General features: G+C 34.3%; 1 protein-coding gene across 1 annotated transcript in view; it reads right to left on the minus strand.

The window, feature by feature from the left end:
• PRKAR2B (protein kinase cAMP-dependent type II regulatory subunit beta) overlaps nt 1–22804 on the minus strand; it is an 86377-nt gene that overhangs the window by 61967 nt on the left and 1606 nt on the right. Inside the window, exon 2 of the mRNA XM_006925366.3 lies at nt 1791–1826. Coding sequence (XP_006925428.1) covers nt 1791–1826 — 36 coding nt within the window. The remainder of the gene's footprint in view (nt 1–1790; nt 1827–22804) is intronic.

Here is a 22804-nt window from a genome sequence, read left to right on the forward strand (position 1 = left end):
TATAAATTAGTTCTCTTTTCCTTCCAATAATGAACGTTAAGATTAATTGTCATAACTGTGTTCAGCATGTGCTATTATTAGGGTAACAACTTTTACTCCTTTTAAGGCTTATTGCTATATATAACACAACTATTGAACTTGATATTACCTTATTATTTTTCTTTAAATCAAATTGCTTCCTGTGGTTTTCACTGACATTTCCTATGGCCTGTCATTCTAGGAATAAATACAACATTTGACTTGAATGTTTATTTCTTTGCTGGCATTCCATCTTATCTACGTTTTCAGCCAAGTCTTGCTGAGATACGTTGCTCACAGATTTACTAGTGGCAGGGGACTAAAATAATGGTGTTTCAAAAGTAATCTACTGAAGCCTGACCCATCAATTGATGATATATATATTGTACAACAAATACTAATGAAACTTGCCCAGAAATAAATTTCACGTCATATGGTTTAAGGAAGGAAAGGAGATTATTTACTCTAAGACTCCTAACTATGTTTCCATGGAAAGAATTTTAAACCAGAAAGACAAGATATTGCACTAATGATTCTCCCTTATTGCTCCTCTTTTGTTTCCACCACTGCTCATAAAAGACTACATACTATACTAGACGATGATCATACTTGATCGCTCTCCTTTGGAATAAAGTCTGATGACTTACTGACATAAACATAATCTCTCATTCTACAAAAGTTATTACAATCTACTCTTTAAGATTTAAAATAAATGTGCCTTGAGATTACAAAAAGCTCTGGAGGGCAAAGTAGGTACCATCCCAGTATAGCATATTTTCTAATCCCTGTCTTTTTCCTTATATGCCTACAAAATAAGAGGAGATTTTATCAGTAACTGCCAATAAATTAAAAATAAAACTCAATCTTAAAACACTTTTAATAACATAGCATAGGTGGAAATAAGGTAATTTTATGAAATAAATTAGTCATTTGTATTATATAAATGTCAAAGATGATCTGTTTGAAATGTTTATCTCATGTTTTTCAATGAAAAATTCTAGTTACATTTAAAAAGAAAGAGTAATTTCCTCAAAACAAACATAATAACACTTCATTTGTCCTCTATCTTCAGAGAAGAAGGTATTACACCAAGGTAAATTTTCCAAATAATAGTTTGTCCATTTCAATGCCCAAAATCATTCTTCTTAAACCATTTTGGATAGAAATGCTCTCGACTGTATCCTATACTTCCCTACCATTGTACACAGCACTCAGTATGGTGAACCTAATTTAAGCTAAGATCTATCACCGTGAATATGCATTAAGTTACTGTGGCATCTTTAAGAAAGCAATGAACACAGAGGCATTAACAAATGTAGAGCAATTTGCTCCAATTCTAAATGACCCCCTGAAAACAAGTTCTTACAGTATCTGCATTTTAAGTTTTGCTGTTATTAAAAACTCTCATCCATCACTGTTTCTAGAGTGTCCTTTACCCAACTTTCTAAATCACTGCTTCTAAACTTCGGCTAGTCAACCAGATAACCATGCACATAATAGTGGATCAAGAACAAGAATGAATATTGGGGTGGGAGTCTCCATTTGAAAAGGTACATTAGCCTCAGCACACAGTGTGATTTCAAGTTCATCCAATTCGAAAATATTTCCAATTATTTCCTAGTTCTTGATTATATCAGAGGTCATATTACTTGGGAAAGTGACTGACAAATCATTACAGTAATTATTCTCTTCATACCTTCTTGTCTAATACTGCTTTCATTTAAAAAAAAGTCACTGTTAGTAAGCAAAATCCATAATACAGTCAGACTTACCTGAGGCACGCCTCGTGAATCGGTTTATTACTGGAGCTAAAAGAAAAAAACAATAATATTAGATAAAAATCTAATTTATCCAAAGCACTGAAAAGAACCAAACTGTTAAGTGATCCCATAAGTTAAATGAAGAAAGTGAGTGAATAAATTATCAAGAGGAAATATCACAAACACATGAAAATAATCCCTAGTTAGACAGCGGAACCAGCTTAATTGGAGGCAGTATACATCTATATATCTTTGTTAACAATTTGGCAATTACATCAGGTACCATAAAAAGTTTACCTTTTAGTAGGGTAATTCTACTTTTAGAGATTTACCCTAAAGAAATACCACTAGAGAAAGACAACACAATATATGCATCCATTTTTTCAGCAGCATCACTTTTACAATAAAAAAAATTAGAAAACAAAACTAAAAATGCTCATGTGTACCGAAATCATCATTACATGAAGGATAATATATCCTTGATAATCTTAGATTTAAGATTTGTGGCTTTAACAATGTTTTTGTAATTCAAAGGTCCATGACTTGCAAATCTGTATATTGAAGGCTGTGATTTCAGGCTGGCGTGTAGTTCATCACACAGCTGGTAAATTCACCATGGGCCCACTCTTTGGATTTAACTCAACTCTGCTGGTGCTTCTTGGCTTTGCTTACAGTTACTTCAAGAAGTGAGGTTTTTAAAAAACTTATTTCTTGCGAGCAGCAGTTAAATTTGTGGTTCATATTACTCACAGAAAAAAACATCATGTACTACACTGTATGTTTTAGTGGCACAATGTCATACTACTACAATGCTTCCCAATACTTCAATATTTTTAAAACAGTAATTATAAAAATTATTTACAGTACTGAACTAGGTCAAGTAAAAAAAGAAGCCACAATTTTTATCAGCGCTATGGTACTGCATGAAAAATATGGATGCACAGGAATAAGTACTAGACGAAAACTGTGTCAGATGTTTTACATTAATCCTTGTAACCATGCTATTAAAATTAAATATCAGCAGTGCCATATTACCGATGAGAACATTTTATAGTAAGGCTCAGAGATATTGATTAGTTTGCTTTAGATCACACAGCCACCTGTGGCAAAAGCTGAAATTTGAAACTAGGCACAGCTAGCACCAAAATGCTGCCTCAGAAAGAAGAGAAAGCAAATATACTGATTTCTGAAATCATACAATAGGTAAATATTTCCCTCCATATTGATTTCCATTGTTATTAAAGATTAACTTTGTGAATTCACAAACCCCATTATCAAAATACTACTGTTTACAGCAAAATTATATCTTCCAAATTAAGAGAGAAAATTCTCATAATTTATATACCGAAATAATTTAGCTGTATATTTGCAAAGTCATAAATTACTAATACAAAAATTTTTCATTGGGTAAATTGTATGTTATGTATATTTAACACATAAAAGAAAAAAAAAAAACTTCCATCAGTTTTCTTGGATCCTTTCAAACCTGTTTTTCACATCTTCCAAACCTAGTCTAAAGAAAGCCTCCCCAGAAAGCTACAAGGACAAGAAACAGAGAGGATGCAAAAAGCTTCAACCACAGGAATGCAGGACAGATAGTGCAAGCTGATAACCTCAAGATGAAGGCAAAAAGCATTATCTCGGCCTTGGGGGAAAAAAACAAAGTAGAAACAATCTCCTCCTGCCTCTCTAGACAATGACAACACAGCACTACCAGCTTCTGGTTGAAACTTGGGGAAGTCTTTGTTCTCCCCGGGGCCTGAGGGCCCTGAGTCTTCCATGTCTTTCTGAAGGCAGAGATTTTCAACACAAGTGACACTGCCATCTAGAAGGTGTAGTCTAAGTTTGTGGGGCAATTTTTCAATTGTCACAATAATTCGGAGAACATCCTTGGTATTTGGTAGACAACATAAATCAGTGGTCCCCAACCTTTTTGGCACCAGAGAGCCACAGTGCTCCTATGAGAATCTCACGCCTGATGATCTGAGATGGAGCTCAGGCAGTGTGCTAGCGCTGGGGATTGGCTGCAAATAGGCTGCAAATACAGATGAAGCTTCCCCTGCTCACCCACTACCTGCTACGTGGCCAGTTACTAACGAGCAATGGACCAGTACCGGTCCACGGCCTGGGGGTTGGGGACTCTTGACATGTGGAAGAGTACAACAAAGAACTGTCCTGAATCCCATAATTTTTGTCCTGCACTACTTTTAAATATCCCACTGGACATTCATGTTGGCAAAAAGGTCAGTTTATAACCATCTGAAAATAGATCCTAATGCTGTTTTACACAAACATGATTTTATACAGTTTTAATATACATCAAATTTTCCACAACTACAACATAAACCAAAGAAATTTTGACTTTTTTTTTTTTTTTTGTATTTTGTTTGTTTGGAATTTTACTAATAGATGTTCATCATTTCAAAAACTCACATCACTCCTGGAATGCCGCTTGGGGTATCTGAATTGTCAGTACATTATACTTGACCAGACTACACTTGGAGCTTTCACATTTCTAGTGATTTCACATGTGAGTGGGAGAATCTAACTACATTATGTCTTCTTTTGTACATAGTGATACAATATTAAATACATTTTATTTACTATACTTTCCTTTATTTCTTCTTTATATTTTTGCTAGAAATTACATCAATTTTTAAATTGTGGTAGACAGGTTAAATGACTATGATTTCCATTTTCTAATAGTTAATGGGGCACGGGGTCAGGCAGTTAAGAAGATGGGTGCACCAGGCAAGTGGTATGCAGCAGCCAACGAAAACACTGGGTTTTGACAACCATTACCAAAAATCCAATCCTTCATATCCATATCCCTCCACATCCACTTGCAAGGAATAACCATGCATTTCCTGCACAGAATTTTGGCAAGCTAACAGTAACTTTCACAATTTTTCTAGATTTTTAAATCTAGCTACTAAAATGGAGAAGACGACTGGGATTCAGGGTAGAAACCTTGCTCGAAATAAAAGTAATGTACACCCTGGTCAGGGTATACTTGGTGTTCTCTCTCTCAGGAACCTGAGTGCAGGGCAGGGAGCAGGAGGAAGGGCACTGCGGACAGTCCCTACTATTGAGGGCTGGGGCAGAGGGTCAGACACCTACTGGAATCAGAAGGTTTAGGCTCCTCTACTGGCCCTGATGTTGTCTGTGAAACCCCGAATGAATCACGTCACTCCGACTTAAATTCTCAACTTATAAAATAAGAAAAGAAAAACCTGCCCTCCTTTCAGGGGTGGTTTGTGAAGAAAATAAAGAAACATTTTTGAAGTGCCTGTAAACTATAAATTCCTATTCAAATGTAAGACTGATGTTTATTTATTGTAAGCTACTGTAACCAGTTTTAATATTACCACTTTTGAAATATACAACTACACAGCAGTACCAGTTCAAAAGAAGTTAACAGATGTTTTAAAATATGACAAGTCAAATTAAGTTTTCTCAGACTCTTGGTTTCTACCTTTAGATTTTCCTATTGTATGAATATTCTGTGAGGGTATTTATACACATCCACACACACAAATACTAGAAACTAGGAATATATAGAAGAAAAAAATAGCAAATGTATTATCTGCCTGGAGGAACATGAAATATAATTTAAGACTATACTAAACTAATATTTTTAAGAGATATGAGATCTTAGTGAATCCTCAAGGAAAAATGCAAAAATATTTAAATAGTGTTGACTTTCTCCTAAGTGCCATTCCAGTGGAATACTCGGAGTCCCATGTTCCTATGAACATCTTCACACTGTCTAACCAGAGACTCCCTCAGCTCCCAAACCATATTCCACTAGATTGGTCTAGTCCATCACAAGTGTAACTGATTCAAGCCTTCTTTTATCCTGGAGTATCCTTACAAGAAAAATCTCCATTACTTGAGGTAAAACTGAATGAGCTTCTCTATTCCTACAGCCTCCCACACCTGTGATTCCACTGATGCCAGCAGGACCTTATCTTCCCCACCTCTTTATGCCCAAAGCCTAAGCAGTGCCAGGTGGAGAAGAGGCCTGAGTAAATACCTGCAGCATGAATCAAAAAGCTAGTAATCAATAAACTAGCATGAATCAGTACACAGGGCAAATTCCTTGTCCCACTTATTTTACTGCTTTTTTCAATGTAGATTCTGAGCACTGGAAATATAACCAAGTCCCTGCCCCGAACAGTCCCTGCCCTTGACCAAGGCTAGCTATATTTTCAAATTTGATGACGGTGAGGGCTTATACAATGCAAGCAGCTACCTAACTGAAAAATTTAGGTAAAAGAGAAATTCTGTAGAAGACTAAAAACTTAATAAATTCTATAACAACAAAAGCAGTCAGCTAAAAGCATGAACGAATGAGGTCTTCAAGAACTTAAGCTGGGTGATAGTGGTACACATAGTTTGTACCTCTGAGCAAATGCTGGGAGAGAAGTTCCAAGTTAAAGAAATAAGAGCCCAGAGTTGTGATCCATGATCATTACACACACACACATGCCTTATCTATACTGAAGCCACGTTACATAGGGCTTTTGCAGAAAAGTGTTCATATAGATTACATGTACACAGTAATCTTGGAGTCCGTGGAATAATGAGCATCCCTATCCTCCTATTAGTTATGTTTTCCAGCAATAAACAGTTTTTGGATCTGTTAACTGTCTAAATAAAAGATACTAAAAATTATGTAAATTGAACCATGTTAGCTATTTTTGATGGAGTATATAATTAGCTCAGAATAAATTAATTTCTCTTATGCCTATGCTTCAAATATTAGTGAAATAAGGCTCACCCTTGAACCAAGGAAGAATTAACTTTTTTAAAAGATCAATAACAGAAAAGCAAACAAACAAAATCTGAAATACTTTGCTAATTAACCTGACAAGATTTTCAAACTTTTTAATACATGTTTAATTCATGACATTGAAAAGGACCCCTCATTTTCTATATTTTTGTTAAAAGACAATGAGCTTTGACCACTTTTATGAGCATTACTCATAGATACTTTAGTTACCACTGTCCTGCAAGCCCTTGAATTTGTTTCCGGATACATGGTACCCCTGGGGTACTAGGATCAGACCACTGTCAGAGGGTTTTCTCTCCAAAGCCTCCCAGTCTTGGTTCTAGGGAGACAATAATGATGAGCCATGGGAACTGTTTGAGAGGCAGGCATTTGGGGGACCAATTTTCTTTTTTCCTTTTCTTTTTGATTATACAGCATGCAATCAAGTGTCCAACCCTCTTAGACATATGAAGCATGGCTAGACATAGGGCAGAATGAAATAAAATATAGACACTTCAGTTTTTAAAAAGTGCCAGTTTTAAAGACCACTAAAAAGATGCACATTTTTGTTCTTTCTATTCAAAAACCAACTCCTCAAAATATAACTGATATTTTAAAATACTGTGCTAATTAAAAAAAAATAGGAGAAAACCACTGCTACTTCCTTTTGCTTATGAATGAACTGAATTTTCTGCTTTTTAATTCATGAGAACTTTATCAAAAATGCCCTCTTAGGAACAGAGAGAAAAATATAGTTTCAGCTAAGAACAGTCCTCAGGTAGCTAAATTTAAAAAACCACACATAGGGTTGGTGCAATAACAATGTCAAGAGAAAGGTTCTCAAATACTTTTAGGATTTTACAATGTGGACTCAGAAGAGCAGTGGAACGTAGGAAGGTTATTGTTAAAAATACATAAATCCAATCTCTGCTTCTGCATATGCTAATACTGTCCCTTCTAAACCTATGTGGTCAAGTACATGCTAAGGGTAGATTTATGGATTCTAAGAGTGAACAATATAAATTACTAAGAATACCAGGAAAGTCAAAACCTTAAAGAGTTCAAATTGTCACATATCCATAAAGTCACACCAAAACAGACCCACAAAAGGATAATTAAGGAAAATATAGGGGCTTTCAAATAAAGACCATCTGAGAAAACAATCAGGGGACGTGATAAAGGTTGGCTTGATCATAAAAATATGGTTATAGAAATCCTCCTGTAGTCTAATCCTTCCCCATATCTTCAGGGTGAGGATGTTCCTGCTATTCCATCTCAGTTAATGTCCCCTCCTCAGGAAGCCTTTCTCTGAACACCCAGTTTAAAGTAGCCCCCTCCAGTTCCTCTCAATCACATCATCCTGTCTTATTTTCTTCAGAGCGATCAGTGCTATCTAAAGATATCTAGCATATTACGTTTATTGTGTTTCCTCCCATACTAGACTATAAGCTCCTAAAGGCAGGGTCCTTCCTTGTCTGTCTGCTTCGCTACTGTATCCCCAGAGCCTAGAACACTGCTTGATATAACATATATTAGGTTCAACAATGCTGAATGAATGGTGATAATGAAAAATTAATGTAACAGTGGTGCTCCCTGACACCTAAAGATTATTTGGACAAATGTGATATTTATACAAGTATAAAATTTGTGAAACCAATAAATCAAAATACAGTACTGGCTGAAAACATAAAATAGAATTAAAAACAGTAGAGCCTGACTAGCCTTTGGCTTTTTGTACAGTAGCAAAAAGCAATCCCATTTATGCCCCATAATTAAGCAAATTTAACCCAGATGTTAGTGTCCAACAAAAATAATAGAAAATTTCACAAGATATTCAGTGTAGAAAGCAATAGCACTTTTCAATTAAAATGTGGAAAAGAGGATTTCAAGGGCATCCATGTTCTTTTTTTTTAATCAAGGTGAAACTGGCATACAATGAAATGTACAATTCAATGAGTTTTGGAAAACACATACATCTATGTAACCAACACTCCAGTCAGAATATAAAACAGTTCCAACACCCTAGAAAGTTTCCATGAGCCCCTTTACAGTCAATTCCCACTGTCCCATAGGAAACTACCAGTAGGATCTCTACCTCCAGTTTAGTTTTGCCTTATCTTTGAATTTAATATAAATGTGTGGCTCATTCTTGCTATTGTGAGTATCAGTAATTTGTTCTTTTTCACTACTGAGTAGTATCCCATTTTATGAATAAATCACAATTCGTTTATCCATTCCCCTGCTGGTGAACATCTGGGTTGTTTCCAGTTTGGACTATTTTGAATAAAGCTTCTGTAAATATTTGTATACAATCTTTTTGTGAAAATATGAATTTCTATTGAATAAATGACTAGAGTAGAATTGCTGGGTCATAGGTAGGTGAATGTTTAACTTTATAAAAATCCATAGTTTTCCTAAGTGTTTGCACCATTTTATACTCTCACAGGCAATACATAAGAGTTGCAATTGCTCCGCATCTTTGCCAACATAAAGTATGTCTTATTTCAGCCATTCTTAAGAGTGTTTAAAGGCATCTCTTGTGGTTTTAATTTTCCTTTTCTTGACAACTAAAATTACTGAGCACCATCTCATGGGCCTATTAGCCATTCTTTATTTAAATAATTTTTTTTTTATTTTTTAATTACAATTGGTACATATTAGTTTCAGGTGTACAATATAGTGATTAGACATTTATATAACTTAGGAAGCAATCATACCAATAAATCTAGTACCCATCTGACACCATATTATTACAATATTATTGACCATATTCCTTATGCTATACTTTAGATCCCCATTACCGTTTTGTAACTACCAATTTGTACCTCTTAATTCTTTCCCATTTTTACCCACTCCTCAAACCCCCTCCCATTTGGCAACCTATCTATGAGTTTTTCTGTTTTGTTTATTTCATTCTTTAGATTCCACAGGTAAGTGAAATCATATGGCATTTGTCTCTCTCTGTCTGACTTACTCTACTCAGCACAATACCTTCTAGGTCTGTTTTTGCAGATGGCTGACTTACTCTACTCAGCACAATACCTTCTAGGTATGTTTTGCAGATGGCGAGATTTTGTTCTTTTTTATGACTGAGTAATATTCTACTGAATTTATGTCCTGCCTCTTCTTTATCCATTCAGATCTGGTGAAGGAAATAGAAATACAAGCCTAGGAAGTGAGAGAGTCCTAAATAAGATGAAGCCAAAGAGGCCCACACCAAGACACATAATAATTAAAATGCCAAAGATTAAAGACAAAGAGAGAATCTTAAAAGCAGCAAGAGAAAAAAGCAATTAGTTACCTACAAGGGAGCTCCTATAAGACTGTCAGTTGATTTCACAACAGAAATTTTGTAGGCCAGAAGGGGTTGGTGTGAAATATTTAAAGTGATGAAAAGCAAGGACCTACAACCAAGATAACAGGCCATTCTTATGTCTTCTTTATTGAACTGTTCAAGTTTTTTACTAAGTTTGATTAGGGGATTTTTATTATTGAGTTTTAACAGTTCCTTTTATATATTCTCAGTAATGACAAATTAGAATATGGAATAGAAAAAAATCTTAGTTATAATTAAAAAAAAACCTCATACTACATCATACACAAAAATCTTGAGTCTGAAACTCAAGACCTTAATTTTTACAAGAAAATAAAGAGATTATCTTTTTAATTTGGGGTAAAGATGGACTCCTTAAAAAAGACACAAAAAGCTAAGTGTAAAGGAAAGAAACAATGTTAGGCTACATTAAAATTAAGAAATTCTGTTCAACCAAAGTTACCAAAAACAAAATGAAAAGACAAGCTTCAGACTGGGAGAAGATTTTTTTTAATGCATATTACCAACAAAGGATTAGTAACCAGAATATTTAAAAAGAAAGAAAGGGAGGAAGGGGGCAGGGGAGGGGGAGGAGAAAGGGAACGAAAAGAAATTCTTTTACAAATTAGTAAGAAAAACACAATCAGCCAGATAGGAAAAGTAGCAAACAGTAAGAAAAATATTTTTCACAGAAGATAAACTACAAATATAGTCAATGAACATAAAAAGATGCTAAGTGTCACTGATAATCAGGTAAGAGCAAATCCAGTTCACAATGAGAGTCCATCTAAAATCCACCCTACCGACAAAGCTTGTTAAAATTTGACATCAAATGTTAGCTTGAATGCAGAAAACCAGGAACCCTTATGCTGCTGCCAAGAGTATAAAGTGGTGTAACAGCTTTGCAGAGGAAATATGGCAGTATAAGGTGCAGTTAAAGCTGTGCATCCCCTACAACCAGCCTCTCCATGCTTAGTACATATTCTAGAACAGCAGTCCTCAAACTTTGTGGTCTCAAAACTTCTTTACACTATTAAAAATTATTTGCTTATACAGGTTATATCCATAGATGTTTATTGCATTAGATATTAAAATCGATAAATTTAAAAATATTTCCTTTAAAACAACCGACAGGAAAAATTATGTTATCATAGGTAACATATTTTTATAAAACATAACTACATTTTCCAAAACAAACAAAATTTAGTAAGAAGAATGACTCCACTACTTACTTATGAGAAAATGAAAAGGGAGAAAAAGGCAAAGAGTATTATTATTATTACTATTATTATTATTTTCACCCAACAGACTCCCTAGAAAGATCTAGGAATGAGAGAATGGTCCTCCAGCAGTCCCAGGTTACACTTTGAAAACCACCTTAAACACTCTAGTACATTTGCATAACACATACAAACACACATACACTATGTTTACTACAGCACTGTAACAACAACAAATTGGAAAAAATAAAAATATTTATCAAAGAATGGATAGTGTCTATTTATACACAAAACAGTTTAAAATACCACAAAGCAGTTTAAAATAAGTAAACTGAGAGCTACAGGAATCAATGTAACATCATCTCAAACACTGTTCTCAAAAACAAATTGAAAGATGGAAACATGTAATGAAACTTTAATAAGTGGCATGATTTATACAAACTTTGAGAATATGCAAAAAAGCACTATTTCTCATCTATGGATAAACATCCATGTAGTTATAGTACAAAAACATGCATATGAAATACAAACACCAAATTTATCATAGTGGTGGTTATAAGAAGGAATTTAAGAGACTGCATAAGAGATGGGTACACAAGGGGCCTCCTACTACAAATGTGACATTTTCTTAAAAGGAAAAGAACTCAAGTGTTAAAATGTTAAAATTTGTTAAGCGCTAGGGGATGGTTTATGTGAGTGTTCTTTATTTAGTCTCTGTTCCTTTCTGTATATTGAAAATATCTCATAATTTAAAAGAGAGAGAGAGAAAATGTTCTGCTCTCCTTGGTTTAGGCAAATAAAAATCTCTCGGTATGCTCTAACACTATCATCATCAGCCTAATCAGATTAGTTTACATTTTTTTAACTATTATCTTTGACATAAAAAAATTGTACATATTTAAGGTGTACAACTTAATGTTTTGACATATGCATATATGTGAAAAGACCACCACGATCAAGCTAAATAACTTATTCATCACCTCTACATAGTTACCAGTGTGTGTGTCAAGATTTAAGATCAGTCCTCTTAGGAAACTGCAAGTATACAATACAGTATTGGTAATTAGCATTTCCATGCTGTATATCAGATCTCCAGAACTCAGTCATCTTGCATTAACTGAAACTTTGTACTCTTTCAATGTTAAATGTTCTCCTAAAACGTTTTTTACAAAATATCCTTTATACAAATGAATTCCAAAATTCAAACACTAAAATACCTTAAGGTTCTTTTTAAGGAATTATAAGGGAATTATTTTAAGAAATTATTATGAATCAAAAGTTCTATTATTGCTAAGTTGGTAAATTGATGTTAATGACAGACAGACCAATAAAAAGTCAAAAGACCTGTAACAACTTCACGTAAAAACAAAGTTATCCAAAACGACTATCTTTTTTTTTCTTCTAAAAATCTACTACGATAGCAAATTGTAGTGAAGCAAATACAGAATTATGGATTTGGGGAATAAAACCACATTCTAATGTAAAATTTAGGTATAAATTTGTCCTACTCTGAGCTAACTCTCATAAATATTATGACCTGAGGAAATGGCAACAAGCTGTCAATTTAATGCAACTACTTTTTTCCAATTAATTTATATTTCAGACACATAGTAATGTTTTTACTATAAACATCTGCCTCATTTATATAAAGTGGCTGTTTTCAATAATCTTACTTTTTTCTAAGTTGTTTTAAAGTGATTTGTTAAATAAAATCATAAACTTGAAGATTTTGCATACACGAATTTATTTATTCTATCATTTAAACACTGATTCTTAAGGGGGGGATGCTGTGAAAACAAAGCAAAGATTTTTATCTCACTGCTTTTTTTAAACTTTTTTTTAAGTCAACTGGAATTAAAGGAGGGCCTGAGATTTAAAAGAACATGAGTTTTTTAAAAGTTTGAAACAGCTAAAAAATCTAAAGACTTTCGTATTTTTCATTAAAAACTTTTTTAAAAAGTAGGTTACTACACTGCCTTGAAAGTAACTTCTAGTTTCCTATATTTCCAATCAAACTTCATTTTTAAAAACTGTCACAATCTCACTGACGTCTAAAACTTGCTTACTCTTTTTTTAACTCCCCCCTTCCTCCTCTCTCTTCCTTCTTTTCTTTACAGACACTGTTAACTCATTTGAATCTTACAACAACCCTCTGTGGTAGAAACTATCGTTAGTCTCATTTCACAGATGAGGCAAGATGGTAAAGTAACTTGTTCAAGGTTCCAAACGTTATAAATGACAGTCAGGATTCAAACTCAGAGTCCAAGCCAAAGTGAAGTCATTTTTTTTTAAGTTTCCATTGTTTCTAATTTTTCATGTCACTATTCTTAAAATTTTAGCAACTAAAAGCAATGTTCATTTGTTTTCCATAAACTACCAGGTTTAAGAAGTATGAGGCAGAGGAAAGGGGCTTTATAGACTATGTTTATCAAATGAGTGGAGGAAAAACAATGACATGAATAAATAGGAAAGAATAATAAGTGAGGGAGAAGATAACACATTCAGTGTAAGACAAAATTATTTGGTGGTACCTGAAGAACATGCAAGCAGTGGTGGCTGGTAAGCAGGCAGATGTGTCAATCTGAACCTTAAAGAGAGGGGAGGTCTGTGCTGGAGCTAGGACTCCCAAAGGCAAGTGAGCCATGAGGGGTGGGTAAAATTCACACAATAAAGGGAGGAAGGCAGCCTGCCCTCAGGGTAGTAGGAATGATGAGGAAAGGCACAAAGAGAAAAAAAGACAAAGCAGGTTCAGGGCAACAGACAAGTTTTGGATTTGGCATGGGGTTCATATAAGTAGAAGCAGTGACATGTGGGAAGTTCAGGTGAGTCAGAATGTCTCCTCAATTAGAATATGAAATCCTTACCAGCAAGACAAGCCTGTGTTCCTGTGTTCTCTGCATTTTGCAGAGTGATCAAATCAGGCTAAAATATAACACAGCCTCATTTTTAATACAATGAAGTCAAAATATGGGTAACTGAAGTTAGGCTGAGGCTTTCACGGTTCATGCAAACATTTAAAAATGCACTAATGTAAAGGAATATTAGGAGACTTTTAAGATTTTACATGTCTAAGAGGGTTTCAATCACTTTAGAAATATGTATGTATAGACATTTACTATAAATTAGACATTTAGTATCCAACTGAGGTTAAAGTATATTTGAGCACCTACTGTGGGCAAAGTGCAGTACATGCAGGAAAGCTTAAGAAGGAGAGAGCATATTCTTACATGTTCCTGCCTGCCTAAGGCTGGGACACCTGGCATCTGCAAAGCTTACTCTGATGTAGGACATATTCATCCTGCCATATGCCATACTGATACCATTAATGTTAATCAGAGGATCTTGCAAAGATTTTTAGTGGATGCAATGTAAGCCAGCCCTTGAGAAAGAGTGGGATTTGGAAGGAAGTTAAGGAAAGAGAACTGGGTACTCAGGACCGAGAGAATAACGTATGCAAGAATATTTGGCTACATCAAAGAGCCTTGCCATGTGCCTCTATAGATTGTTTTATTGGCAACTTAATGGATATTTACCAAAAAAACTGCCTTTCCTACATGCCCTTTTACAGTTAAAACCTATTTAATAAGTAATACAAGAATATGATAAACATTTTTTTCAAAAATTACAAAAAAGGAGTGAAGTCTCCCTCCTAACCAGTTGTCAGCTCTAGATACTCTATGAAACTGCATCTCTTTTAAACTATTTTAAACTTAGATTTTCTAATTCTGATTGGCATTTCTGTGATTTAGTGATTCTTAATTAACTGTCTATAATATATGATTCTCTTTGTCACATCCTCGAAATTTCCACCAAGAAAATTGGTACTCTACAAACAAGGCTGCATTTCAAGGTGCAGACAGAAATAAGTTTAATAAGATTTTATTTCCTTTAGAATTTTCCTCTTTATTCTGCTAAATTTCTGAATCAAACAACTTATCTAATGAATATCTACTTAAAAAGACACATACACACACACACACACACACACACACACACACACACTAGAACTCTGCCTACCTGCAGGTCCTTTATAATGTAAAGTAATAGAGTATCAAGTTGTGTTGATTTGTTTAGAGTTATGGTCTCCAAAGGGGTTCATGCACCCCAAGGCAGAGTACAAGGCAAACCTTTGGGGTGTAGGAAAAAGTAGAACTTAACAATTACTTTTTACTACTTATTTTCAAATTTACATTGTGGAAGCTTTATCATATACATAACAAATTAATTTATTCGTATATGTATAAAATTTATAAAGATATTAAGAATGCATATTCAAATATATTTTGCTAATGAAGGTAATTTTAAAAGTTTTGAGAATTAAACAGCTCGGTATATGAGGTGTTCATTTCTAAAAATAAATTTTTTATTGAATTTCTAAAGTATATGAAGCGCTAATTTGGGTGGAATAAACAGAAAACAAACTGAAAAAGGGAAAAATCAATGCTTGGCTAGACTGGAAATTTTGAGGAAAAAGTACATAGCTTACTTTTTGATATGTGGTTCTTTTCAACCATGTTACTATTACAAGAGTTACTGAAAACAAAGTCTATTCATCATGGTTAAGGAGATGGGCTCTGAACTTAGATTGTCAGGTTCAAATCCTGACTGCACCATTTACTTTAGCAGGGGCTAACTGATACATACAAATATCCTTTTTCAGTGTCTGGTTCTTAAGCAGCCAAAATGTTAACAATTATTAAATAAAAAGAACATCATTTAAAAACAGTAGCTTTCTATAGTAACTGAAATGAAACAGCTGAGTCGTGTTTTAATGTGGCGTAACCTTTTGGAATGATGCTTTAGGGGTCTAACTAAAATGTATTTAAACAAATGGAAGCTTTTTTCCTCCTCTTTTTTAAATCCAAAAAAATCCCCTCAATATCGCTCCCATGAACTATTTCGTCTTGGAACAACTAATGTAAATTAAACAATGTCTGTCCCTAGCCAAACAGATACCGGAATAACTTTATACAGTATATCTTCTTGGCTTCACTTTTATGTGGAACATGTGTTTATATTTTGACTTTTTGTTTTTTAAAAAAAATACAGAAACATTTTTAAACAGCAGCAACTGGAATGATTTTTTTTTTGTTTCCAAACATATTAAGCTACACATGGCAGAACCTATTACTGAAACATTTATAAATGTTACACCAACTGTGTTTATATTTCTGATTTTTTTAGATTGTTTTGTTTTCATGTAAGCCATGACCTACAAATTTTAGCTCAAATTCTTTCCACAAAATACTTACATAATGGAACAGTTTGAGTCATTTTGAATATCTGAAACACAAAATTCACTCCCATAAAATAAAGATAATGATTGGCATCATAGTGAGGTTTTTATATGGGTTTCGTGACTATCCTAACCACTCTTAATAGTATGGGTAAGAGTGGAAGGACTCTAAGAATAAGACCAAGAACATGATAATAATACATCTAACTCTGAAAAATCACTGCACTTTTTTCTTTTCAACTGTCTCTTCTAAGTTGACACAAAAAAGTCTAATATGAGATTTCACTGCTATGGAAAAAAATCAAAGAGCAAAAAGAAACTGGTATTTCTGAAGGCAAAAGCACTTCTTTTTAGCCTAACCTTTTAAACCTTATCTATCACCTTGATGGAAGAAAGAATTCATAATATGTAAGTTAATATAAATAGCACACAAAATGTAAGTGATAGTTCTGTGAACAAGACTAAACCGAATAAACTTGGAACTTTTCTGGTTCTCAGCTGCTCCATCTGTTAAATGAAATAGATTATATATACTATCGATGAGACAGTCTCTGTGAAAAGGACTGCTTCTTAAGTGTAGAGATAGAAAACTTAAGAGAATCATTTTTTCTTAAAAAAAAAAAAAATAGGAGTTGGCCCTCAGTAAAAATTTCTGAAGCAAATGAATGAGTATAGTATCCTACTTTCTCACTTTCACACATTCACTCTCCTTCTAAGCCATCCCAGGTCTCAGCCCCTTTCTGGGCATGTGATTCTAGGCACTACTAAGGTAGACCCTGCAGTCACTCCATCGCCTTCACTGAATTCCTCACCCTCCAACAGCCCTACATGCCCTATCTATTGCTACTATTCTCATTAAATGACTTTCTTAATGGGTTACGAATATACTCATTGACCAATTTGAAGCTCTGTCAGTATTCACACAGTTAAAAAAGAAACACATTTGTTTTTTGACACAGCTATGAACAAAATCTTGACAGCTGGAAATTTACTGGAATCCACGGAATAAGATTTGCAACAATAAATAACCATGAATTATTTACTCCCTCCGCCCAGACACCTTACATCATTTTATGTGCAACCTCAAATGGAAAGCTTGTAACTATTTTATATTAAATAATGGCTGAACAGTTGGATTTTTAAGATAGGTAGACCAATGAAAGTATCCAAGGCTTAAATTATGTTTAGGTTTTTTTATTTTATGCCCCCTCTTCAGACAAAGTTTAAGTCACTCAAAGAACCCTTCACAAGTCCCAACTGATTTCACTCCTCTCTCCTGTCTCCCTCCCTCTTTGTCCTTCTCCCTTTACCTCCCTCCCTTTTTCCCAAAGCCTAAAACAGACAGATAATCATTTGAGAAAATACACTATTTTAAGTCCTTTGATGTCTCAATTTCAAACCCTAAAGCAATCCACTTAATACTACTATCAAAATTTACAATGTTCTTACCCATTCTACTTTGAAAAATCACAATTACCATTTTTAAATCTTCTCTAATGTTATTGTTTTATGCTAAAATAATGGCTTCAATACTTTAGCCATTTGTCATAAATGATGCAATCCATTTCAGGAGGATTTAAAAGCACACTTCTAATAGCCGAAAACCATCGTCTCATTAATTACAAAATCCTGGGCTCTTAGCTACAAATTATGAGTTGAAAGGATATGGTTTATTACTACTTAACATAACTTCACAGCTCATTTCATACTTCATCTTTCTAAATAGTGCAAATGCTAGATTCACTTCCACCAAATACGATAAAATAGCTATTCTGCAAGAAAAATTTCTGTAAGATTTCACATTAATGAGACATTCGTTTAACATGTAATCAAACATGTAATGAGATGAAACAGGACTGCTTGCTGTGTAGTTCTAGGGGCCTTACAAATATTAATCCATTTATCTTTGTAACAACTTTATGATGAGGGTACTATTAATATATCAACATGCCTAGCACAGCACTTCATACATAAAGAAAATAAATGTTGTATGAATTTAAAGTAAATCCAAAAAATAAAAAACACCTCACTTTCATGAATATTTTTCAAACCAATTAAATGTATTTAAGGAGTTGATGACATATTAAAAGATATTTTAACTTTCAGTTAGTTGCAACCACTAAAATAAATTTCTTTAGGTCATATGTTGATAGCTACATGCAGTGGGAGACAAGACCTAAAAATTGGCTGTTTCGTCTCATAATAATCTCTAGTCACCATAGAGAGAGCAAGTTCTTAAATAAAGGCACACAAAAGTGAGCCTAATCAATCCGCGAAAGCAACAATTCTTTGAAGCTATGATTACTCTCTATAACTTACCATTATCAGTTAGGCCAAGAACTCAATAGGTAAACATACTTTTTACTCCCAGTATGAGCATAGTTAAGAATATTTTCACAGCAGATTCTTGGAAAGTCGCTCTCTCTATGGCCCTTACTGCTGTGCCATCTCATTTTAGGAAGACCACATAAACCATTTCAACAGATGAATTTCTGACTTTTATTTTTCAGGTTACAATGAAGCCTAGTTCTTCTAATTCTGTATCTAAGACAAATATTTGCTCATAATCCTCTAAGAAAACTTTGTTAGACACATGAATATTCTTCCCAACTCTCTTTCAACTAATTTTCATGATAAATAATTTTTTCTTAGTCTCCCACCACCACAACCACCATCACTAGGAGCTCTAACGTTCAAGTATTTTGCATGATTTTAAGGATCTCTGGTAAATTCTCCATACTCTCTGTAAATTATAAAAAGTCAAAAAGGTAAATAAGATTCTCCAACAAAGATTTAATATATGTCAGAGTTAAGAGGATTAAGTCATAATTTTATATGGTAAATTTCAATTTATATACCTTTGATATGCTTCCTTATTAGGTATGCTTCTATATTTTTGGCTGTGTATCCACTCTGAATTCTAGATCTTCTTCTTCCACAACAGAGAAAATTAGTTCTTCCATATTTTATATTAGTTTATTTTTCTCCCAGGTTGATTGCTCTTCATAATCAATACATAATTTATTTTGTTCTGGCCACTTGTCAATTTATCAGGGTAATTTGGAATTTTATTTATTTCATTTTTATAATTTCGGTAATTTCACTGAAGAAATTATTGAGCAACACAAGATCTCACAGTAATACCAATATAAAACCTTTATGGGTATTCCCCACTTTTCAAAAGTTCATGTTTCGCCACTTCACTTTTATGAAAGACCTATATTAGTACATATCTATTTTTGCTAATGAAAAGAAATCTGAAAAGGATTTTCACTTTTGCAAAAAATGGCAAAAAGCGAAAATACTGTTCAGCATTTTTTTTTGCAGCAAGCTTGTAGAGGAAGTGCATACCCCAAGCAGCAAGAGTAGCACTGCTTTTACTATATGTTAGTGTTATTTTTGGTTTTATGTGTTATTTGGTATGATTTGGTAGGGCTTTTGGGGTTCGAAATTTTTTCTATCTAAATTAATGGTACAGTTGACACTTGAACACAGGTTTGAACTGCACAGTCCCACTTATACATGGAGATTTTCAATAAATACTATAAGTGTATTTTCTCTTCCTTATAATTTTCTTAATACTTTTTCCCTAGCTTACTTTACTGTAAGAATAGGTATATATTTACATATAATGTAGTACATATGCATATAACATTTATGTTAATTTCACTGTTCATGTTATCAGTAAGGCTTCCAGTCAACAGTAGGTTATCAATAGTTAAGTTTTTGAAGAGTCAGAGTTATGAGGTTTTTCAGCTTCACAGGGGTTGGGCCCCTAATCTTCCTTCTCCCTGCCCCTCACTTCCTGTTGTTCAAAAGCCAACTGTAATTGCCTCTTTACTTTAGAAAAGATTTCATAAAAATGCTCTATTTTCCGATGAGGGGGGAACCTGTAGTTACCACAGATTCCACTCCAGTTGGTACTGATCCAACTCTTTGGCCTGTAAACTTTAAACTTTGCCCTGTAAATTTCTAATAAATTCCAAGCCTGGGGACACTACTCTTTCAGAAATGACAAAGTCAAGCTTTATTCACTTTCTGCAGGATGGGGAAGAAGGAGGCAGAGTCTTCATTATAGCTTCTTTCAGGACTTTAAGAGTTCCTGGAAAAGGGGATCACCATATGCCATTGTTATTCTAACACTTAAAGGTTGCCCTTGTAATCGGAATTGACAGCAAACTGAAAACAGAAATTAGAAGCAATAAAATTAGAAGAAAATAGGAGAGGAATGGGAGAGCTGTCAGCAGAAGAAGGGATCCTTTAGAAAAGTAGGAAAGAGTAAAGACCACTTTCACCCATCTGACTATTTAGCCTGGTGCCATCAATGGCCATGCTACCAGACCCTGGCTGGTTTATTTAGTTCAACCACCACATGAGGACATCAATGTCATTTGCTCGATTCCTATGTGAGTCAATGGCCACCAGCTTCATGGTCAAAAACGTGCCTTTTTGCCAATCTCTCATAAATGCCAGCACTTGTCCAAAAGGAATTCATGAGAATGGGTATGAACCAATCAATGCAGATTCACCACCATTACTAGAAAAATAACTAGAAAAACCTGACCTGTGAGTCAGCCCATACTACAATTTTCATTTAGGAAGAACTCCCTGATGGTCTTGGGTCAGAGAGATGGGAGTAAGAAACAAGGCTCTACTTCTTACTAGCCTTATATGTGACCTTGGAGAAGTTATTTTCCAGAGTTTTAAAGATAAAACACATTCTGGTAGAGCTTGACGTAAAAGCGATGCTCAAGTGATGCTAGGCTCCACTCCATTCTGGAGTTAAAAGCTGGGCAGTAAGAGCACAAGGATGGAGCCAGGCCCACATGTGTTCCGATCCTGGTTTTGCAGCACACTAGCTGTGAAACACTGGGCGAGTGACCTTCTCATCTTATAAAGTTGGGATAATGATTTAAAGCATTAAGAGCTAGTACCTAGCACACAGTGAATGTCAATAAAGTGCAGCTATTTTCTTTTAACTGTTAATATGAGAAAGAGATCATCACTATCAGTTGATCAATGTTTCTCAAAGTGTGGCCAGGTAACTATGGATATCAGAATGACCTGGCATGTCTGTTTAAAAAAAAAAAAAAGTCCTATGTTTCACCCCAACCTATTCAAAAAAGCTCCTCAAGAATGGTACCTAGTAATATTCATTTCTGAATCAAACTTCCTTGAGATGCATACTAAAATTTAAGAATTAATGATCCAGCTGGTCTTGTGCTGTGTCACAGTAAATTAAGATTTGTCTTCTAGTAGCTAGTCCTTACTATGCTAAAATTACCCTAGATGTTTTTCCGCAAGTTTTTTGGCACTTTTTTAGACCTAGACATTAAATTGATAGGCTCGCTTGTTTTTTTTTTGTTTGTTTTTTTCCTTCTAATGGCACTATTTTGATATTTTTTTCCCTCTTTGACCAGAGGTCACTACACTATGGCCTTGGTTTATAACCAGTTTTGTACAACTCCAACTTCCAGAGGGAATATGTGTTCAAAGGGCTGTTTTAAAAGAAGAAGTGATAGAGACCAAATGTTGCTCACAAAGTCTAAAATATTTGGACCTTTACAAAAATGTTTGCCAGCCCTTTGGTAGCCTGTAATTGTTTTTAAACTCTGGGTCTTAACACAATTTACTTTAAATAACAGAGAACTGATTATAATAGAAAATGTTTTAGTAGATATTTTCCACTGCACCTAGTAAAGTATCATTGCCAAAGTTTTTTGGGTGTGTATATGTGCGTGCGTGTGCGTGTGCGTGTGTGTGCGTGTGTGTGTGTGTGTGTGTGTGTGTGTGTAGGATAACGATAAAATTGTATTTGGTTGCAACCAAAAAGTTTTTAGGTCCTTGGCAGGGTAGGGCTGGGGTTAACAAGTACAACTGATTAACGAATATTTATTAAAACTCACATTGAATAATTTTTACAATAAAGGTGCCTCGGAGAATATAAACCCATATAAAACAATGCCTGCTGTTTAGAATTTAATGGCTTATTTTTTCATTGCAAAATGGAAATAAAATCTGTTCCATGTATAACATGCACTGTTGTAAGGAAAAAATGGAATCATCAATGCCAAGTACTTCAAAAGCATTACACAAACAAAATGTTTTAGTTATACTAATAACACATTGTATTGAACATACATAGGTTCTTTACCAAGTCCCTTAGTTCCTAGTTTCCTCCAATCTTGGAAACTAGCCCTTTTTTTCCTTTGTGTGTGTGCATGTGTGTGTGTGTATACCCATGTGTGCACGTGTGTGTTGGGAGCATAAAAAGAAGTATTAGATGCCTCTGCCCTTTCTGTGTCATCCACTAATGGCTTCTTCTCATCTATTTAAAATATGTATTCTTTGATCCTTTTCCTGTTTCTAGTAAAAAAAAAAATTTTTTTTTTTGATTAAAATCTCATGCAAAAAGAACAAGTAAGACTATGATTATCCTATCCCTGGATACACTAAAAAGTCCAAAATTAAAAATTTTTAGGA

Source organism: Pteropus alecto, unplaced genomic scaffold (genome assembly GCF_000325575.1).
Source record: "Pteropus alecto unplaced genomic scaffold, ASM32557v1 scaffold109, whole genome shotgun sequence".
Classification (NCBI taxonomy): domain Eukaryota; kingdom Metazoa; phylum Chordata; class Mammalia; order Chiroptera; family Pteropodidae; genus Pteropus; species Pteropus alecto.